Source organism: Mirounga angustirostris, unplaced genomic scaffold, assembly GCF_029215605.1.
Source record: "Mirounga angustirostris isolate CCGP_5_RB_7025 unplaced genomic scaffold, mMirAng1.0.hap1 SCAF_1, whole genome shotgun sequence".
Classification (NCBI taxonomy): domain Eukaryota; kingdom Metazoa; phylum Chordata; class Mammalia; order Carnivora; family Phocidae; genus Mirounga; species Mirounga angustirostris.
In genome coordinates, this window is record NW_026991709.1 from 104,913,269 (window position 1) to 104,930,275 (window position 17,007).

At 39.9% G+C, this 17,007-nt stretch overlaps 1 protein-coding gene across 1 annotated transcript in view; it reads left to right on the plus strand.

The window, feature by feature from the left end:
• VEPH1 (ventricular zone expressed PH domain containing 1) overlaps positions 1-17,007 on the plus strand; it is a 224,363-nt gene that overhangs the window by 19,525 nt on the left and 187,831 nt on the right. Inside the window, exons 3-4 of the mRNA XM_045903484.3 lie at positions 3,075-3,290; positions 15,424-15,598. Of these exons, the coding sequence (XP_045759440.2) occupies positions 3,075-3,290; positions 15,424-15,598 (391 nt within the window). The remainder of the gene's footprint in view (positions 1-3,074; positions 3,291-15,423; positions 15,599-17,007) is intronic.

Here is a 17,007-nt window from a genome sequence, read left to right on the forward strand (position 1 = left end):
TTGTGACCAAAGATAAGTGATTTTAGCCCAAGAGTATTCTCTGTTATTTTTCACCCTGAGAATGGCTTTGGCTTTTCTATTGCTGCAGAGATTTTTTTTTTTTGAAAAGTTAGAATCATTTTTTTGCTCATTCATATTCTGTTTTGTCTCTATGACTTGGCTTCATAAGAACCTATTTACTGCATAGCAGGATTCTGTTCTGGCATAAGTAATAATTCTGATGCAGTAAAATAAAGAATACAGTCACAAACGAGGAAGGTAAAAGAAAATATTCTAAAACAGTCTGCCAAACCAAGTGGTGTTCATTCAAGGAATGTGGGGGATGGATTAATATCTGGAAATTTCTTTTTTTTTTTTTAATTTTTTTTTTTCAAATTTATTTATTCATCTGAGAGAGTGAGAATGAGAAAGAGTACATGAGAGGGGGCAGGGTCAGAGGGAGAAGCAGGCTCCTCGCCGAGCAGGGAGCCCGATGCGGGACTCGATCCCGGGACTCCAGGATCATGACCTGAGCTGAAGGCAGTTGCTTAACCAACTGAGCCACCCAGGCGCCCAATATCTGGAAATTTCATATTATACATTTACATAACACTCACATATGTATGCTGGCTAAGAAAACATGCTTGGTTATCTCCATAGATGCTAATAAGACAGTTAAAAATTAAAACAAATATATAAACTTTGACAATAGGAAGAAAGTGATGCATCCTATATGATTTTAAAATATTTACAGCATTTTCTAGCTTTTGACCATAAAATTTTAAGTCAAAAGTCAAGAACTAAAACCAAGAACTAAACCAGTATTCTTGCTTTTATCACTTTTATGTAAAATAGCTTAGGAAATTCTAGCCAACACAATAAGCCATGGAATATATAAAAGGTATGGATCCAATACAGAAATATTACTAGAACATCCAAGAAAATGATCTGAAAAAATATCATAGTCAAGAATTGAGCTAAACAGCTGGGTACAAAATGAATTTAAAAAATGCAGTTTGACTTAATCAGCAATAACTAATTAAAAGTTCTAATGAGGAAAAAATACAGATTTTGTTAACATCCACAACAGAGACATAAAGTACACTGGGAAACCTCTTTAAAACTCTGTGGGGTTTACATGAAGAAAATGGCAAAATTAGTATTGTAAAAGAATTGGAAAATGAGACAAGCAAACAGAAAAGACAACTCTGAAATACAAACTGATGTGTATGAAACAATAACTAGGAACAGAATTATTCAATAAGTGATGGTGGGAAAATTGATTAGCTATTTAGTAGAAAATGTTCATCTTTACTTCTATACACAGCAGATAGATTCAAGAGCTAAATGAATAGTTAAAAGATTAATTTCTAAAGTACCATATGTTAAATGTTTTAAGTTTTCTTTTTCTAATCTAGAAAAAATGCAAGAGAATTTTTATTAAACCTTTGGATGAGGAAAGTTTGAAGTTAAAAAACAAAGCCATTAAATGAATCACAGGAAAGCAAGGAGTACATATAGGGGGTTATTTGCAGGCTTAGAGTCCTATGCCCAATACATAGAAACTGTGAACATGGTTTTCCCAGGGCAGGGAACAGGGGTGAGAGGGAGACTAACTTTTCACTGTGAACCTTCCTTTATATCTTTTGTTTTTTGGTACCATGTTCATATATTACTTTTTCAAAAAAATAACTCAAATTCCCAGTTTAAAAAAGAACAAACAATGAAATCCCAAAAGGTTGACAGATTTGACTCTTTAAAAAGGTTAAAAAAACTTAGCACGTCAATAGATAACAGCAAAGAAACTAAAAATGATGAAACATGGAGACATATTCACAATCAATATGCCAAGTATTAACTTAATATCCTTGGTAGAAAAAGATATCAAAGGAGGATCCCAAAACTTGACGTCATCTCGGGAAAAACTGACACAGGATACAGTGGGCAATTCCCAAAGGAAGAAATACAAATGGCCAATAAGCCTGTGAAAATACTCAACCTCACTTCTGATCAAGGAAATTCCATGTAAAACAGCAATGAGATAACTGTTTTTCACTGATCAAATTAGCACAAATTAACAATACTCTGTGCTTGCAAAGGCAATGGGGAAAGCATGTTTTCACCCAGCTGATGGGAGTATATATACATCAGTAAGACCTTTCTGGAAAGTAGTTTGGCAGTATGTATCATGAGCCTTAAAGATGTTCCTGTCCTTTATCTCAGAAATTTCCACTTCTGGAGAATCTAGACCATAAAAAATCTAAGTATGGAGGGGGCTTCATGCATAAGATGTTTACTGCAGAATTAGATACAATAGCTAAACCAGATAGTTAGGCTGGAGCTTTCAGTAGGACAGAGAAGCCCCATCACTTCCCATCTCTAACAGTACATGATGGTGTAAGGATCAGATTGCTTCACTGCTTGATTATATTTTCATTTTTGTCAGTCTGCCAGGCCATGGACTGACCAATTTTCCAAATTAAAGTGATGGGCCTATTTTTCACATTTAGATGTTCTGGAGGGTCATATTACCTCCCAGTAAAGATGATTAGATATTTGAGGGAGAATTAAATAGTTGAATGAAGGGAAATTTGGTTGGGGAAAGCTAACGTGGATTTGGTAGTTATTTGAACTGAAAAGAGAGAGCTGAGATGATGTGTTCTGTTGTGTAGAGAAAGAGAAGGAATGTTTATGAGGGGAAATTGGAGGATGATTTGAAACATTTCACAAAAATCACTGAAACGTCAGAGGAAAAAAAGTCAACCCTGACCTGTAACGGACTTAGAAGCCGAAACAGTCTGAAAATTAAACCCACTTGGCAAGTGAATAATTAAGCTCCTTTGGACTCTCCCTGCTCCCTGGCTGTGGATCTGTGACAGCAGGAACCTGCTGTTTCAGCACATTTGCATATCACCTTGTCCACCAGATTCTCATCTCCAAGGAAGAAGGCCCTCATCGTATTGGGGCTTTCAACCTCACCCCTTAGCAAACGGTATAGCATACCCATTTGCTAAGTGAATAAGTTATATGTTGTCAGTCCTTTGAAAGATAACTTTCCAGAGTGTTATTTAACATGAAGGTTTTCTTTCAACTAGGATTACCAGACCAATAACAATGACCAAGCTGTGGTTGAAATCTGTATCACGCGAATCACAACAGCCATCAGAGAGACGGAGTCAATTGAAAAACATGCCAAGGCCCTTGTGGGGCTCTGGGATTCCTGCCTGGAGCACAACCTGAGACCCTCTGGGAAAGATGAAGACACTCCCCATGCAAAAATTGCTTCTGATATCATGAGTTGCATTTTACAGGTATGTCATTGTTCATCATCATGCTATTTGATACTGGTTTGCAACTTCGGTGAACACATGGTATCTCTGAACCAAGAGCTAATGTTTCTCTAGCCTTTAGATCCTGTAAAAAGATACCACAAACCATCAATAGCTGAGCCCCACAAGGCTCTAGAGAGCCTCAATTGTCTGCAAGACACACTGTGGGGAATTCAAAGTAATACCGCAGCAAGCTCCAATCTATTTAGAGAGATAAGACATGTGCATATCAAAACCTAACATTAATGTATGCCAAGATCCAAATGATGAATACTGGAAAATTCAGAAAAAAAGACTTCTTTTATCCAAGGAGATCAAAGAGGGGGTGGAGTCTGAACTGAGGGACCATGAGCTTGGAATATGTGGAGAGAAGTGACTAAGTCATTTTTACATGTACTTCTATATGCATTGTGAATTTGCCATGATAATAATATATGCCTATTCTAACTGCCTGGCTGGCTCAGTCGGTAGAACATGCGACTCTTGATCTCAGGGTCATGAGTTTGAGCCCCATGTTGGGCGTGGGGCCTACTTCAAAAAAAAAAAGAATTCCTTCTTCTGGTGTAAACATGAATTTGGAATTTGGGCTCAGCCACAAACCAATTATGTAAGATTGAAATGGTAGGGAAGTCACTTAACTTCCCAAGCCACAGTTTCTTGCCTATAAAATACAGATGAAATGACATTGTTTAGGACAAATTTTACCAACCAGTAAATGTTGGTGATGTTGATAGGTGTTTCTCAAAAGAGAATTCTGTGGTCAAATAAGTTTGGAAATACTGAATTCATTTTTCCCTTTTGGGTTATCATATGTTTCATAGCATATTAAAGGCTCTGAAAAGTCCTGCAATTAAGAAAGCTGGTTAATTTTGTTTAGTACAGGGCGCCTGGGTGGCTCAGTTGGTTAAGCGACTGCCTTCGGCTCAGGTCATGATCCTGGAGTCCCGGGATCAAGTCCCGCATCGGGCTCCCTGCTCAGCAGGGAGTCTGCTTCTCCCTCTGACCCTCCCCCTCTCATGTGCTCTCTGTCTCTCTCATTCTCTCTGTCTCAAATAAATAAATAAAATCTTAAAAAAAAAAAATTTTGTTTAGCACAGTACTTTTGATTCTGATGTGCCCATGAAACTTCCTTTCCCCTCCCTACCCCCAAAACAATGGTTTCTGAGCACAGCTCAGGAAATTCTGGTTATGTGGGAGTGTTGCACTGTGTGTGACATCTAATATTAGCCTCTTTTCTTCTTCCTCCTCATCCTCCTCTTTGTTCTCCTCTCCTTCCCCCTACTCCCTCCCCCTCCTCTTCACAGTTATCTATACTTAAGTGGACCACGTTCCATTTTGTCTGTCTAGACCAGACACTGCTCTACTGAACAAAAGATTCTACACACCCTGTCACACTGTTTTTCCTTTGTCCCCAGGGTTAGGGATAGGAGGGGAGGAAATGGGGATTTCAGAAAAATTAGTGAAAGATTAATGCTGCATGGATATACAAAACAAAGACCTAATACACCTGTTCTTCACTGATTATCTTAAATGTTATTGACATTCATCAGAAACATAGATTATCTTACTCCAAAGTGCCATTCCACAGACATTCAGACAGAAATTCACAAATCATCCATACTCTCTAGCTCCCACTGTGATTTCAAAACCATTTTTGAGTCTGGACTCTAGAGTGGCACTATCCAATAGAAATGGACAATAAGCTACAAACAGAAGCCACATACGTAATTTCAAATTTTCTAGTAGCCACATTAAAAAGAAGAAAAAAGGAACAGATGAAATTCATTTGATAACATATTTTCCTTAACCCAGTATATCCAAAATATTATTATTACAACACGTAATCAATATAAAAAATTAATGAGATATTTTACTTCTGTTGTATACCAACTCCTATAAATCTGGTGTGTGTTTTAGCACATGTTACTTTGGAGTGGTCACGTTTCAGGTGCTCAGTTACTTCCCATGGGTCGTGGCTCCTGTGTCAGCAGAGTTCTAGAGAGTCAGGAAGTCTTTCTGGATGGAGACCACATTTGAAAGTGTTATGAGAAAAGAGTGGCAATTTCACCAGGTAGGAAAGGTGAAGCGAGAGGATATTTCAAGCAGACAAAACATTCCAAGCTTGTGCAAAAGTCCAGATTTGTGAACTGAGATCAAGGTCAAAGAATTTTAAGCAGGTGCCCTTTAAACTTCCCCAAATTTAAAAATAAAGGGGATGTTTCATTCTGGGCGAAGGCATTAGGTCTCCTACTTAAAAAGGGGGTTGGAGCACTGGGTGTTATCCGCAAATAATGAGTCATGAAACACTACATCAAAAACTAATGAAATAGGGGCGCCTGGGTGGCTCAGTCGTTAAGCGTCTGCCTTTGGTTCAGGTCATGATCCCAGGGTCCTGGGATCAAGCCCCGCATCGGGCTCCCTGCTCATCAGGAAGCCTGCTTCTCCCTCTCCCACTCCCCCTGCTTGTGTTCCTTCTCTCGCTGTGTCTCTCTCTGTCAAATAAATAAATAAAAATCTTAAAAACAAAAACAAAAACAAAAACTAATGAAGTACTGTATGGTGACTAACATAACAATAAAATAAATTTTTAAAAAGGGGCGAGGGTTGGAGGTGGGGAGCAAATAAAAACACTAAACTTGGTGCTGATCAGTGACTCCAAGGAAATGAATGTGTAAGACTATTGAGAGCAGGACCCTAAGCACAGGCACTGATATTTTAGGAAGGGACAGAGAACGGGGTTACAGGATAAGCCTCTTGGTTGACAAGGACAAGTGAGTCACAGAAAGGGGCAACTCCAGGGGCGCCTGGATGACTCAGTCATTAAGCACCTGCCTTCGGCTCAGGTCATGATCCCAGGATCCTGGGATCAAGTCCTGCATGGAGCCCCGCATGGAAGCCGGCATCAGGCTCCCTGATCCGCAGGAAGCCTGCTTCTCCCTCTCCCACTCCCCCTGCTTGTGTTGCCTCTCTTGCTGTGTCTCTCTCTGTCAAATAAATAAAATCTTTAAAAAAGGAGGGGTGGGGCGGCTCCAGCCTGAAGGGCCAGTGTGGACACAGGCTGTTCACTGTGCGCCCTTGGAGGAGGCAGAAGGTATTAAATTGAAGGCAGGGAGCCCTAAAGGCAAACTTGCTTTTTGGCAAAGTTCAGTGATCTGTGCAGGCCACCCTTGGGGATGTGATTCCAGAAAGTCAGCCCCAGGATCCAAAGGCAAAGCTGTGGTTGCAACTTTGCTGTGTAGCTTTGATCAAATTTTAAGGGAAAATTTTTGGCCTGTGGTAAATATCGAAAACACGATTTTGTATTACATATAATTTAGGATCTTGTGGGAACCATGTAGAAATCCAGATGACTCATATTCGGTTCTGTTTTTTCAGTAAAATAAAACCGTAGATTTTTTTTTAAAACTTTAAAGCCAACTGCTTAGCATTTGAGCTTGCACAAAACCCCCAAAACAACAAAACAACAAAGAAAGAGTGATTCCTTCTCCGCCCATCTATATCCCCAGATAAGCGATGCCAGAATCACACTATCAGGTGTGGACCTACCAGTTCTTCCCACATCCTTGGCCACTTTAACTCAAAATTTTTTTTTCTGGCCATTTCACTATCATTTCAAGCTAAATATTTTCACACACATAGAAGCCTTCTATCTTTTTCCCCCCACATTGCTTTTTTAACCTACACTCCAAACCTACTTCAGGTGACTCCTTCCTTTCCCACTTTTAATTAGTAATTATATATTTAATTATTTCTTTTCTTGACCCCCTACATTTATGAACTTGCCACATTGACCTTAAAGCAGTTTTTAAAATTCCAGTATTCACCTTCCAACCATTCCTCAGTCCAAAATCAGTACCAGTACTCACATGTACTTGTGAGTTCTGGTTTCTTTTGCCTTGGGTGACATGTTTTTACAAACTTACCCCATGTCCTTAAACAAGTCTCACAACCTGTCCTTTATAAAACAGAGGATGAACCAGATGATCTCTCAGCTCACCTTCCGGTCTAAAATTCTGACTCCTGTAGGAGACGCTGAGAGGTAGATTAGCAAAGAGCTTCGGAGCTTGAGGGCCTTTGAGTCAAATGCTCTTGGTCTTATATAAATGAGAGCTTGGCAAGTCATCAGAAAGTAATTATTTTTCTTTTTTGTAGATGGACCAACTCTCCATTCACCTTGATTCTACACTTCAATTTTCTTATTTCCTCTTCAGTTAGTGCTATATAAGATTCAAGTCTGTCCCGGGCTGGCCTTGCATGCGAAGTGCCTTGGGCATTTTTGAGAGCATTTCCTTTGCAGCTCTTAGAGGCAGAATTGGTTATCTTGATCCAGAAGTTTATTCAGTAGGCAATCCCAGCTCTACCATTTACTTGCAGTGTGATCTTGGGCAATTTTATCTTTCTGTGCCTTGATTTCCTCATCTGTAAAATGCTGCAGCTGTCTCATGAGTTTGTTGTGAGGATTACATCGTCATTAGATAATAGACATAAAATATTTGGGACACAGGAATGCTGCATGAGTATTAATTCTGGTTGGCATTATCATCATCTGTAGAAAACTCTAAAATAGCAGTGCTTTCTAACAAGCTATTCACTTCATTATTTATTTTAGCCATTGTTCATTGCTTGTTTCCCCCTCCCCAAAATAGAAGCTCTGTTTTATTGATGTAGTCCCAGCACCTAGAATAGTGAATAACACACAGTAAGTGCTCAAAATAATATTTATTGAATGAATGAATGAATGAGGATTGAATAGATCAGGAGATGTGGCTGCCCTCTGGATTCTGCAGAACAGCTATGTTTCTCTCTAGAATGGGTCCCAGTACTTATTCGTCAGTTAATGCCACACAAGACAACAGCAAAAAAATGGGAGGAGACTGGGACACAACCGCCCAGGTTACTGAGACCCACTCTCTTATTACCTGTCTGAAAATACACTGGGAAAATTTAGGTGTATGTGCCATTTAGATTATATATATACCCATGCTGCTAAGAACCAAGCATTTTATATATAAATCCAAAATTTGCTTGATTATCGGATCAGTGATGCAGGGTGAAAAGCCATAAAACAGTGATTTTAATAAATGACACTTAATATTTCTTGAGATTACTCTTTTACAGCTTTTAGTTGAATTCAAAGCCCGAGAACCAAAGAGCTTTTTAGTTGCTATCATCTCAGATGGATATCTTTCACTTCGTTTTATACTTTTCAATTTCAAACCTCTGGGAAATGTTCCCAAAGCCCATGTTTTCAAAAGGAAAACCTCCACCAAAAGCTCAAATTGGTGCTAATCTAGTTAAGAAATACAATTCTTGGCATCCATAGAACAAAGATCTTTTGTTCTGTTTCTATAGCTAAAAATAGCTGTCCCCATGAGCAAGTTTTTTTGTTTTTTGTTTTTTGTTTTAATCTACCCTGTACCTCACTGAATGTGTTCCCTGAGTACTGGGCACTGAATTGTGTGTAAGATGATATGCATATCAACAGGCTCACATCTGCACTGAGAGGCAAGGGCCATCATAAGCTCCAGCATTAACAGCTGCTATTAACGTGGTTTATTTGTACAAGTGATCATTGGACTTTCTCTGCGTGTGTACCATTAACATTCCTGTGATCTAAATAATCCTAAAGATAACATAAATTAATGGGCCTGAGATCTACTGTGTTAGCAACTCCTTTTTCTTCACTTAAGAGTGAAGTTCGGTCATTAGAAGGAGGTCGTATGGTAGCTGTTAGGTCCATGGGACCTGTGTCTTTCTAGCCTCTTCTTGGCCTCCCAGGCCCTCATTCATATCCTGTTTCTGTCATCAGTGCCATGGCTTCTTGATACACTAGAAATGGTCTAGACACTAGTTAGGGATTGAAAGCCTTTGGTGGTAATTCCATGGTGTTTATACAAACAATTTGCTCTTTGCTTCATGTTTTACTCCTCCTGTCATTTGTGAGATATCCAGATGACATATGTGGGAGGAAAATAGAAAAGTTGAGTGTGTTAAAGTTTTGTTTTGTTTTTTAATAATGACATTATACTTTTATTTTATATTTGACTTTATTTTATTATTTATTTAGTTTTATTAGTTTCAGAGGTTGGATTTACTGATTCACCAGTTGCATATAATACCCAATGCTCATTACATCAAGTGCCCTCCTTAATGCCCATCATCCCATTACCCCACCTCCCCTCCAGCAACCTTCAGTTTGTTTCCTAGAGTTCACCATCTTATGGTTTGACTCTCTATTTTCATCTTATTTTATTTTTCCTTCTCTTCCCCTATGTTCATCTGTTTTGTTTCTTAAATTCTACATATGAGTGAAATCATATAGTATTTGTCTTTCTCTGACTGCTTCATTTTGCTTAGCATAATACCCTCCAGTTCCATCCATGTCATTGTAAATGATAAGATTTCATCCTTTTTGATGGATGATGAGTAATATTACATTATATATATATATACCACTTCTTTATCCATTCATCTGTCGATGGACATCTGGACTTTTTCCATATTTTGGCTGTTGTGGACATTGTTGCCATAAACATCGGGATGCAGGTGCTCCTTCAAATCACTATGTTTGTATCCTTTGTATAAATGCCTAGTAGAATGATTGCTGTGTTAGAGGGTAGCTCCATTTTTAACTTTTTGAGGAACCTCCATACTGTTTTCCAGAGTGACTTCACCAGTTTGCATTCCCACCAACACTGTAAGAGGGTTCCCCTTTCTCTGCATCCTTACCAACATCTGTTGTTTCCTGAGTTCATTTTAGCCATTCTGATGGGTATGAGGTGGTATCTCATTGTGGTTTTGATGTCTTCTTTGGAGAAATGTTCGTTCATGTCTTCTGCCCATTTCTTGACTGGACTTTTTTGTTGTTTGGGTGTTGAGTTTGATAAGTACTTTATAGATTTTGGATACAAGCCCTTTATCTGATAAAACATTTGCAAATATCTTCTCCCATTCTGTAGGTTGCCTTTTAGTTTTCTTGTCTGTTTCCTTTGCTGTGCAGAAGCTTTTTATCTTGATGAAGGCCCAATAGTTGATTTTTGCTTTGTTTCCCTTGCCTTTGGAGATGTGTCTAGAAAGAAGTTGCTAAATCTGAGGTTGAAGAGGTTACTGCCTGTGTTCTCCTCTAGGATTTTGATGGATTCCTGTCTCACATTTAGGTCTTTGATCCATTTTGAGTTTATCTTTGTGTATGGTGTAAGAAAATGGTCCAGTTTCATTCTTCTGCATTTTTAAAAGTATACTGTCATTATTAAAAAACAATGACATACTTTTAAAAAAAATTTTATACATTTCACTTAGAATCACACTTCAAAGACTTTAATAGCTGCCTACTATTTTTTTCTAGAACATCTAGAATTGTTATAAGAAGAATGGGATGGAATTGGTTAAGACAACCTGTTCTTTCATGGTTGTTGGCAAACATTAGCTCACGCCCAAGGTTTAAAAATATCAGTTGCTGGGAATACTGATTTTCATTGATCTTTCACTGTCTGTGTTCACAATTAGTAGGAACATGAGTTGTACTTCCCAGTGCTACCATCTGTGGTTTCTAAGCAAATTACACGTAAATGTGCTTGGAGATGTAGTCCTATAATGGAAGATGCCTACTTCTCTAGCTGCAAGTTGTTCTTGGCTAAAGACTCAGAGTAGAAAAAGTAAACCTGGGCACAAAGTTCTTCGTTGGAAAACTCTGAGAATTGTGTGATTGTGTTCCACTCTCAAAACTAGGGCTTTGATCAGCGCTGACAGGGATAAAGATGTGTCATCTAAGAGTTAAACTAGCAAAAATCTACACATAATGGAAAGATTGGCTGTCTGTAGGGGTAACCTAAAAAATTGTATAGGTGAGACTGAGGGTTTTGGGAAATACCCAAATGCTATAATTGAAGTAATAACTATTACCTCAAGGGAGCAGGGGTAGAATAAGATTATAATAGAGAAAAAGGACAAATGAATTGGCCTTGGTAAACACCACTTCCTAAACATACTCTAAAGAATATGTCAACAAAAAGGAGGCTGCTCAGTAGGGGGTCATTATTATGGCACAATTAGCAAAATTACCCAGCACTGTTTTGTGTGTGTGGGTAATTTTGGTAGGGTGAGGGTATAATGGATAGAGACTGAATCTGATGGACAGGAAAGTTCCAGTCAGTCACTAGAGATGGGGATTTGATTATGGGGTAGGATTGTGATTTTAGTTGGGTTTCACCATGGCCTGAATGACTTAACCCTCAGGATCTCTCTCTGCTCTTATCTGATTTTGTGCCCATCAGTGAACATTCTGGTTAGTCATCTGGTTCCTGATATCCTGATAATGTGAAAGAGTCTGACCTAGGAAAGACCCTCACTGTAGATGAGTAAACTGGCATGCCTGATTATGCACCTAGCTTTTGGAAATCCCTTGGTGTGAGTTAGCATCAGTGGATCCAAACAATTCTGTCTGGCCTGACTAAGCACACACTCAGACTTCTAAAGCTGAAAGGCAGGGAGCAGCCAGCCTCCCAGGGAGGCCTCACAGCTCATCACATCAGTAATGGCCCAGTCCAATCAGGCCTAATTAAATTCACCAGGAGAGGAAATACTCTAGATAAAGTCAAAGCCTGGTATCAGAGAAGTCTGGCTGCTAGCCCATTGTCCCAATAGGAACCATGTTAGGAACTCTAAGAAGGATAGGACAGAAACCTAGTGAGTGGAACTGCTATAGAAGCACAGATTTGTCACAAAGGGATAGTTTCAGAACTTGCAAGATGGCTGACTTAAATGTGGGATATCAGGTTAGGTTTTTGAATACTTACTTTCTCTGCTCAGGAGTCAGATTGACCCTTGAATCTAGAAAACGGGTGGAACTACAGAAATGGATTAAGGCTTTATAGGTCTATTTTTGTTTCTAGGGACTGAGAGGGGAAAAAAGCTTAAGCACAAAAGAGTTAATTGACTCATTTGGAAAAGTTGGAGGCTAATATTGGCCTCAGGCACAGCCTAATGCATGGGGCACAAATGATGTCACCAGGACCTATTTTCTCTCAACTTATCTCTCAAATAGATGCATGTTGCCTTGACTCCCATACAGATTCTCTCCTGAGGACACAGCCTGGCAGCGGCTACTCTTAGTCTTCCATTCTCACCACCTTGGATTCAATAGAAGAGAGAATCTCTTTCACAGAGCCTTTTAATGATTCCTTAACTGTAAATGGGTAACTTGCCCATTCTTGAACCTATCATTTGGACCAAAGAAATGTGATTCTCTGACTGGTCAATGTCTGAGTTATTTGATGACTCCTGAAGCCAAGGGTGCAAATGCCCTCATTAGAAAGAAGTATCATGGCACCTTGGCCATAGAAGTAGGAATCTGCTAACGAGTGTGTAACAACTCACCTGCCCAATCAACTAGGACTGAAAATGGATGGCATTGGAGGTTCAGACCCATACTCAGCCATTGCTAGCAGTAACATGAGCAAGAGACATGAGAGCAAATGGGCCTCCCACCTCCGTGCCTCCCTTCCCATCACATTATGTTCCTGATGACAACTATCACAATAGATTTACATTTTCTTCATTAGTTATTCAGTTCTCAGATGTTTATTGAACACCTACCCCAAACCCAGAATTGTGGGAAGTATTAGAGGGAAAAATCCACAGGTGGAAAGATATAAGCACTTTTCACATGAATGGTTACAGAAAAACAACTACCTTTTATTTCTGATATAATAATATTAAGTCACACATAGTGTGCAGTGTGCAACTTTGCCTTATAATTAGGCTAAAGGATGGGGTTGATGGTCAGAATGGTTGATGGTAGTGAAGACAAACCATTCTTTTTTTTTTTTAAGATTTTATTTATTTAATTGTCAGAGAGAGAGAGAGAGCACAAGCAGGGGGAGCAGCAAGCAGAGGGAGAAGCAGGCTCCCTGCTGAGCAAGGAGCCTGACGTGGGTCTAGATCCCAGGACCCTGAGATCATGACCTGAGTCAAAGGCAGACACTCAACCCATTGAGCCACCCAGGCATCTCAAACCATTTGTTTTTAAGAAAATAATTTGTATTTTTAACTATTCCCTAATTAGTCAATTAAATGTTGATGGCACTATTTTATATATAAGGATATTGATGACCAATCACAAACTAAATCAAAAAGAGAATTATTTTACGACCCAGAATTTCTTTAGTTTTTAGTCTTATGTTCATTCACTTTTTTTTTTTTCTGAATCTCACTGGCTGAAACTTTAGCTTTTAAGATATAGTCAGAAAGCAACAGTCAACAAAACCAAAAGACAACCGACAGAATGGGAGAAGATATTTGCAAATGACATATCAGATAAAGGGCTAGTATCCAAAATCTATAAAGAACTTATCAAACTCAACACCCAAAGAACAAATGATCCAATCAAGAAATGGGCAGAAGACATGAACAGACATTTTTCCAAAGAAGACATCCAAATGGCCAACAGACACATGAAAAAGTGCTCAACATCGCTCGGCATCAGGGAAATCCAAATCAAAACCTCAATGAGATACCACCTCACACCAGTCAGAATGGCTAAAATTAACAAGTCAGGAAATGACAGATGTTGGCAGGGATGAGGAGAAAGGGGAAGCCTCCTACACTGTTAGTGGGAATGCAAGCTGGTGCAGCCTCTCTGGAAAACAGTATGGAGGTTCCTCAAAAAGTTGAAAATAGAGCTACCCTAGGACCCAGCAATTGCACTCCTGGGTATTTACCCCAAAGATACAAATGTAGGGATCCGAAGGGGTATGTGCACCCCTATGTTTATAGCAGCAATGTCCACAACAGCCAAACTATGGAAAGAGCCAAGATGTCCATCAACAGATGAATGGATAAAGAAGATGTGGTATGTATATACAATGGAATATTACTCAGCCATCAAAAGGAATGAAATCTTGCCATTTGCAATGACGTCGATGGAACTGGAGGGTATTATGCTAAATGAAATAAGTCAATCAGAGAAAGACATGTATCATATGATCTCACTGATATGAGGAATTTTTAATCTCAGGAAACAAACTGAGGGTTGCTGGAGTGGTGGGGGGGTGGGAGGCATGGGGTGGCTGGGTGATAGACATTGGGGAGGGTGTGTGCTATGGTGAGCGCTGTGAATTGTGTAAGACTGATGAATCACAGACCTGTACCTCTGAAACAAATAATACATTATATGTTAAAAAAAAAAAAAAAGATAGCAGGAAGGGAAAAATGAAGGGGGGGAATTTGGAGGGGGAGACGAACCATGAGAGACTATGGACTCTGAGAAACAAACTGAGGGTTCTAGAGGGGAGGGGGTTGGGGGGATGGGTTAGCCTGGTGATGGGTATTAAAGAGGGCACATACTGAATGGAGCACTGGGTGTTATACGCAAACAATGAATCATGGAACACTACATCAAAAACGAATGATGTAATGTATAGTGATTAATATAATAAAATAAAATAAAGATATAGTCAAAAGCACCTTGTTCAACATTCCTTGGGTTGTTAACTCAAGTATAAATCTGATGAGTTATTTTTGTCATCAGTGACTCCTGATCACCCTAAAGATCAATTCCAGACTCCTTGGCATGGAATACTAGACCTTTCATAATCACGCCTCTTTTACTTCTGTCCCTATGCTCACCTCCCTACCCTAACGTTCCCACATGTACCACACTCCCACTGTGCTGAACTAGTCACAGTTCCAATGGTGCCTGCTCATCATCACCTCTGTGCCTCCACACATGCTTTTCCTGCTGTCCATCCCTTTCCTTGCCATCATGCAGCCATTTCCTGTTCATTCACCAGGTCCAGCTAAGACATCATTCCCTCCAGAAAGTCTTTTCTTGACACCCTCCAAGACTGGGTTAGGTGTTCCTCCTTTGTTCCCTCAGCATCCTGCACTTTGCCTGTCCGTGCCCTCATCAGCCTAGGCTGTTTTCTGCCTGTTTGCCTCCAAGACTCCCCAACAAGGGCAATAATTCCCAGAGGCCCAAATACAATGAAAACAGGGTGGGGCCTGTGTTTTCACAGCTGTACTCTGGAGATTAGCTCAATAAATATTTTTTGGATGAATGAATAAGTGAATGAATAATGAGCCACTTATTATTTGTTGCTTTCTTATGTTCCCTCAGAATTACAACCGACCCCCTGTGATGGCATTAGCCATCCCCATAGCAGTGAAATTCCTCCACAGAAGCAACAAGGAACTGTGCAGGAATATGTCCAACTACCTGTCCCTGGCTGCGATCACCAAGGCAGATCTCCTGGCTGATCACACAGACGTTATAGTAAAGAGCATACTCCAAGGTATGGTGCAATGGCTGAGCTTGGGGATGTTTTTTTAGGAGTGGTTTTAAAGTATTTTCATGAACCATTTTTACGGTTTGTGGAAAGGGAGACCTAGAGTATTGAGAGGTATGTTAGATTCTCTGCTTTGCCACTAGTTGGCTGATGAACAGAGGTGAGGTTTCTTGGGCAGGCTGAATCTATGTCTCTTCACTGGGCAGATGAATTATTTGGATTCACAGGGGAGTTGTAAACTCTCTCTCTTCAAATATGTCTCTCAATTTGGAGAATGGTCTTTTCCATGCTTCTGGTTACCTTGTCCAGCTACCAATTGTGAAGAACGTATCTGTCTGCACTGAGTGGAACATATCCCACTGTTCTCAGTGGCAGGGGGAAAACCTTTTCTGCCTTTGGTTTCCAAAAGCAAGGAATGTTAGATAAAACATGACAGAGAACACATGAAGACTTCTTAAATGTTAACATGTTGGGACTAATTTGTAATTGTGTTAAATACCACCATAAAAAATCAAATTAGGACATCTCTGTTAATTGTTTCACGTTTGCATGAGAGAGATCAGGTTAGTCCAATCAAAATATTCTCTTTGTCTTATGTTTTTTCCTTTGGCTTTAGATCTATCAGAAACCATTTTATTTTTGTTTTTTAATTTGGGATCAGAGAACAGTATATGTATTATGTGATATGCACCCAATGTTTCCAGTTCTCATTAATAAAAATGTATGAGGTCCATGAGTATCTTGGCCCACATTTTACTGTCACATACCCCATGTGCTCAAGTTCAACATCAACCCTCCCAGACCAAGTATTTATTAGAGTCCCCAAGGGTCCCCACAAATGTTCTCTTTCTTGGTATCCACACCAGTCCATAAGCCCATGCTGTTATTGTCTCCATGCTTCCTGGCACAGCATGCTGTGGTGGTGTCCACTTCCACCACGCTAAGCCCAGCAAACTCTGTGGCTGCTACCCTGGAGGGCCCAGGAATGGATTTCACTGCACACTGTCTTGCCAGGGATGGCAACCTCTGTTCCTTTGTGCTGCTACCCCCGAAGCTTCAGTCGGGGTACATTAATTTCATGTGGCAGCCTGTGGCAGGATGGGGCGGGGGGAGAAACATCTGTCTTTCTCCTTGGTGTTACACTTTGGTAGAGAGGCCCCAGAGCGGAGTTGCTTAGCTCCCAATACCAACCTGTTCCCAAGTTTGCAGTAAAATGTATCCATCTGTCCTAAAATGGTCTCTCTCTTTCCTGGGCTCACCTATCCAGCTAAGAGTCAGGCTAGCAAGAAATCAGTCATCCAGTTCTCAAAATGACTATGGCCCACCAAGGACTAAGGATTTTTTCATTGTACCAGACATTCCCAAGAAGAGTTCTTGGCACTCCCCTCTCCAGAACATCGGACCAGCCACCCCAG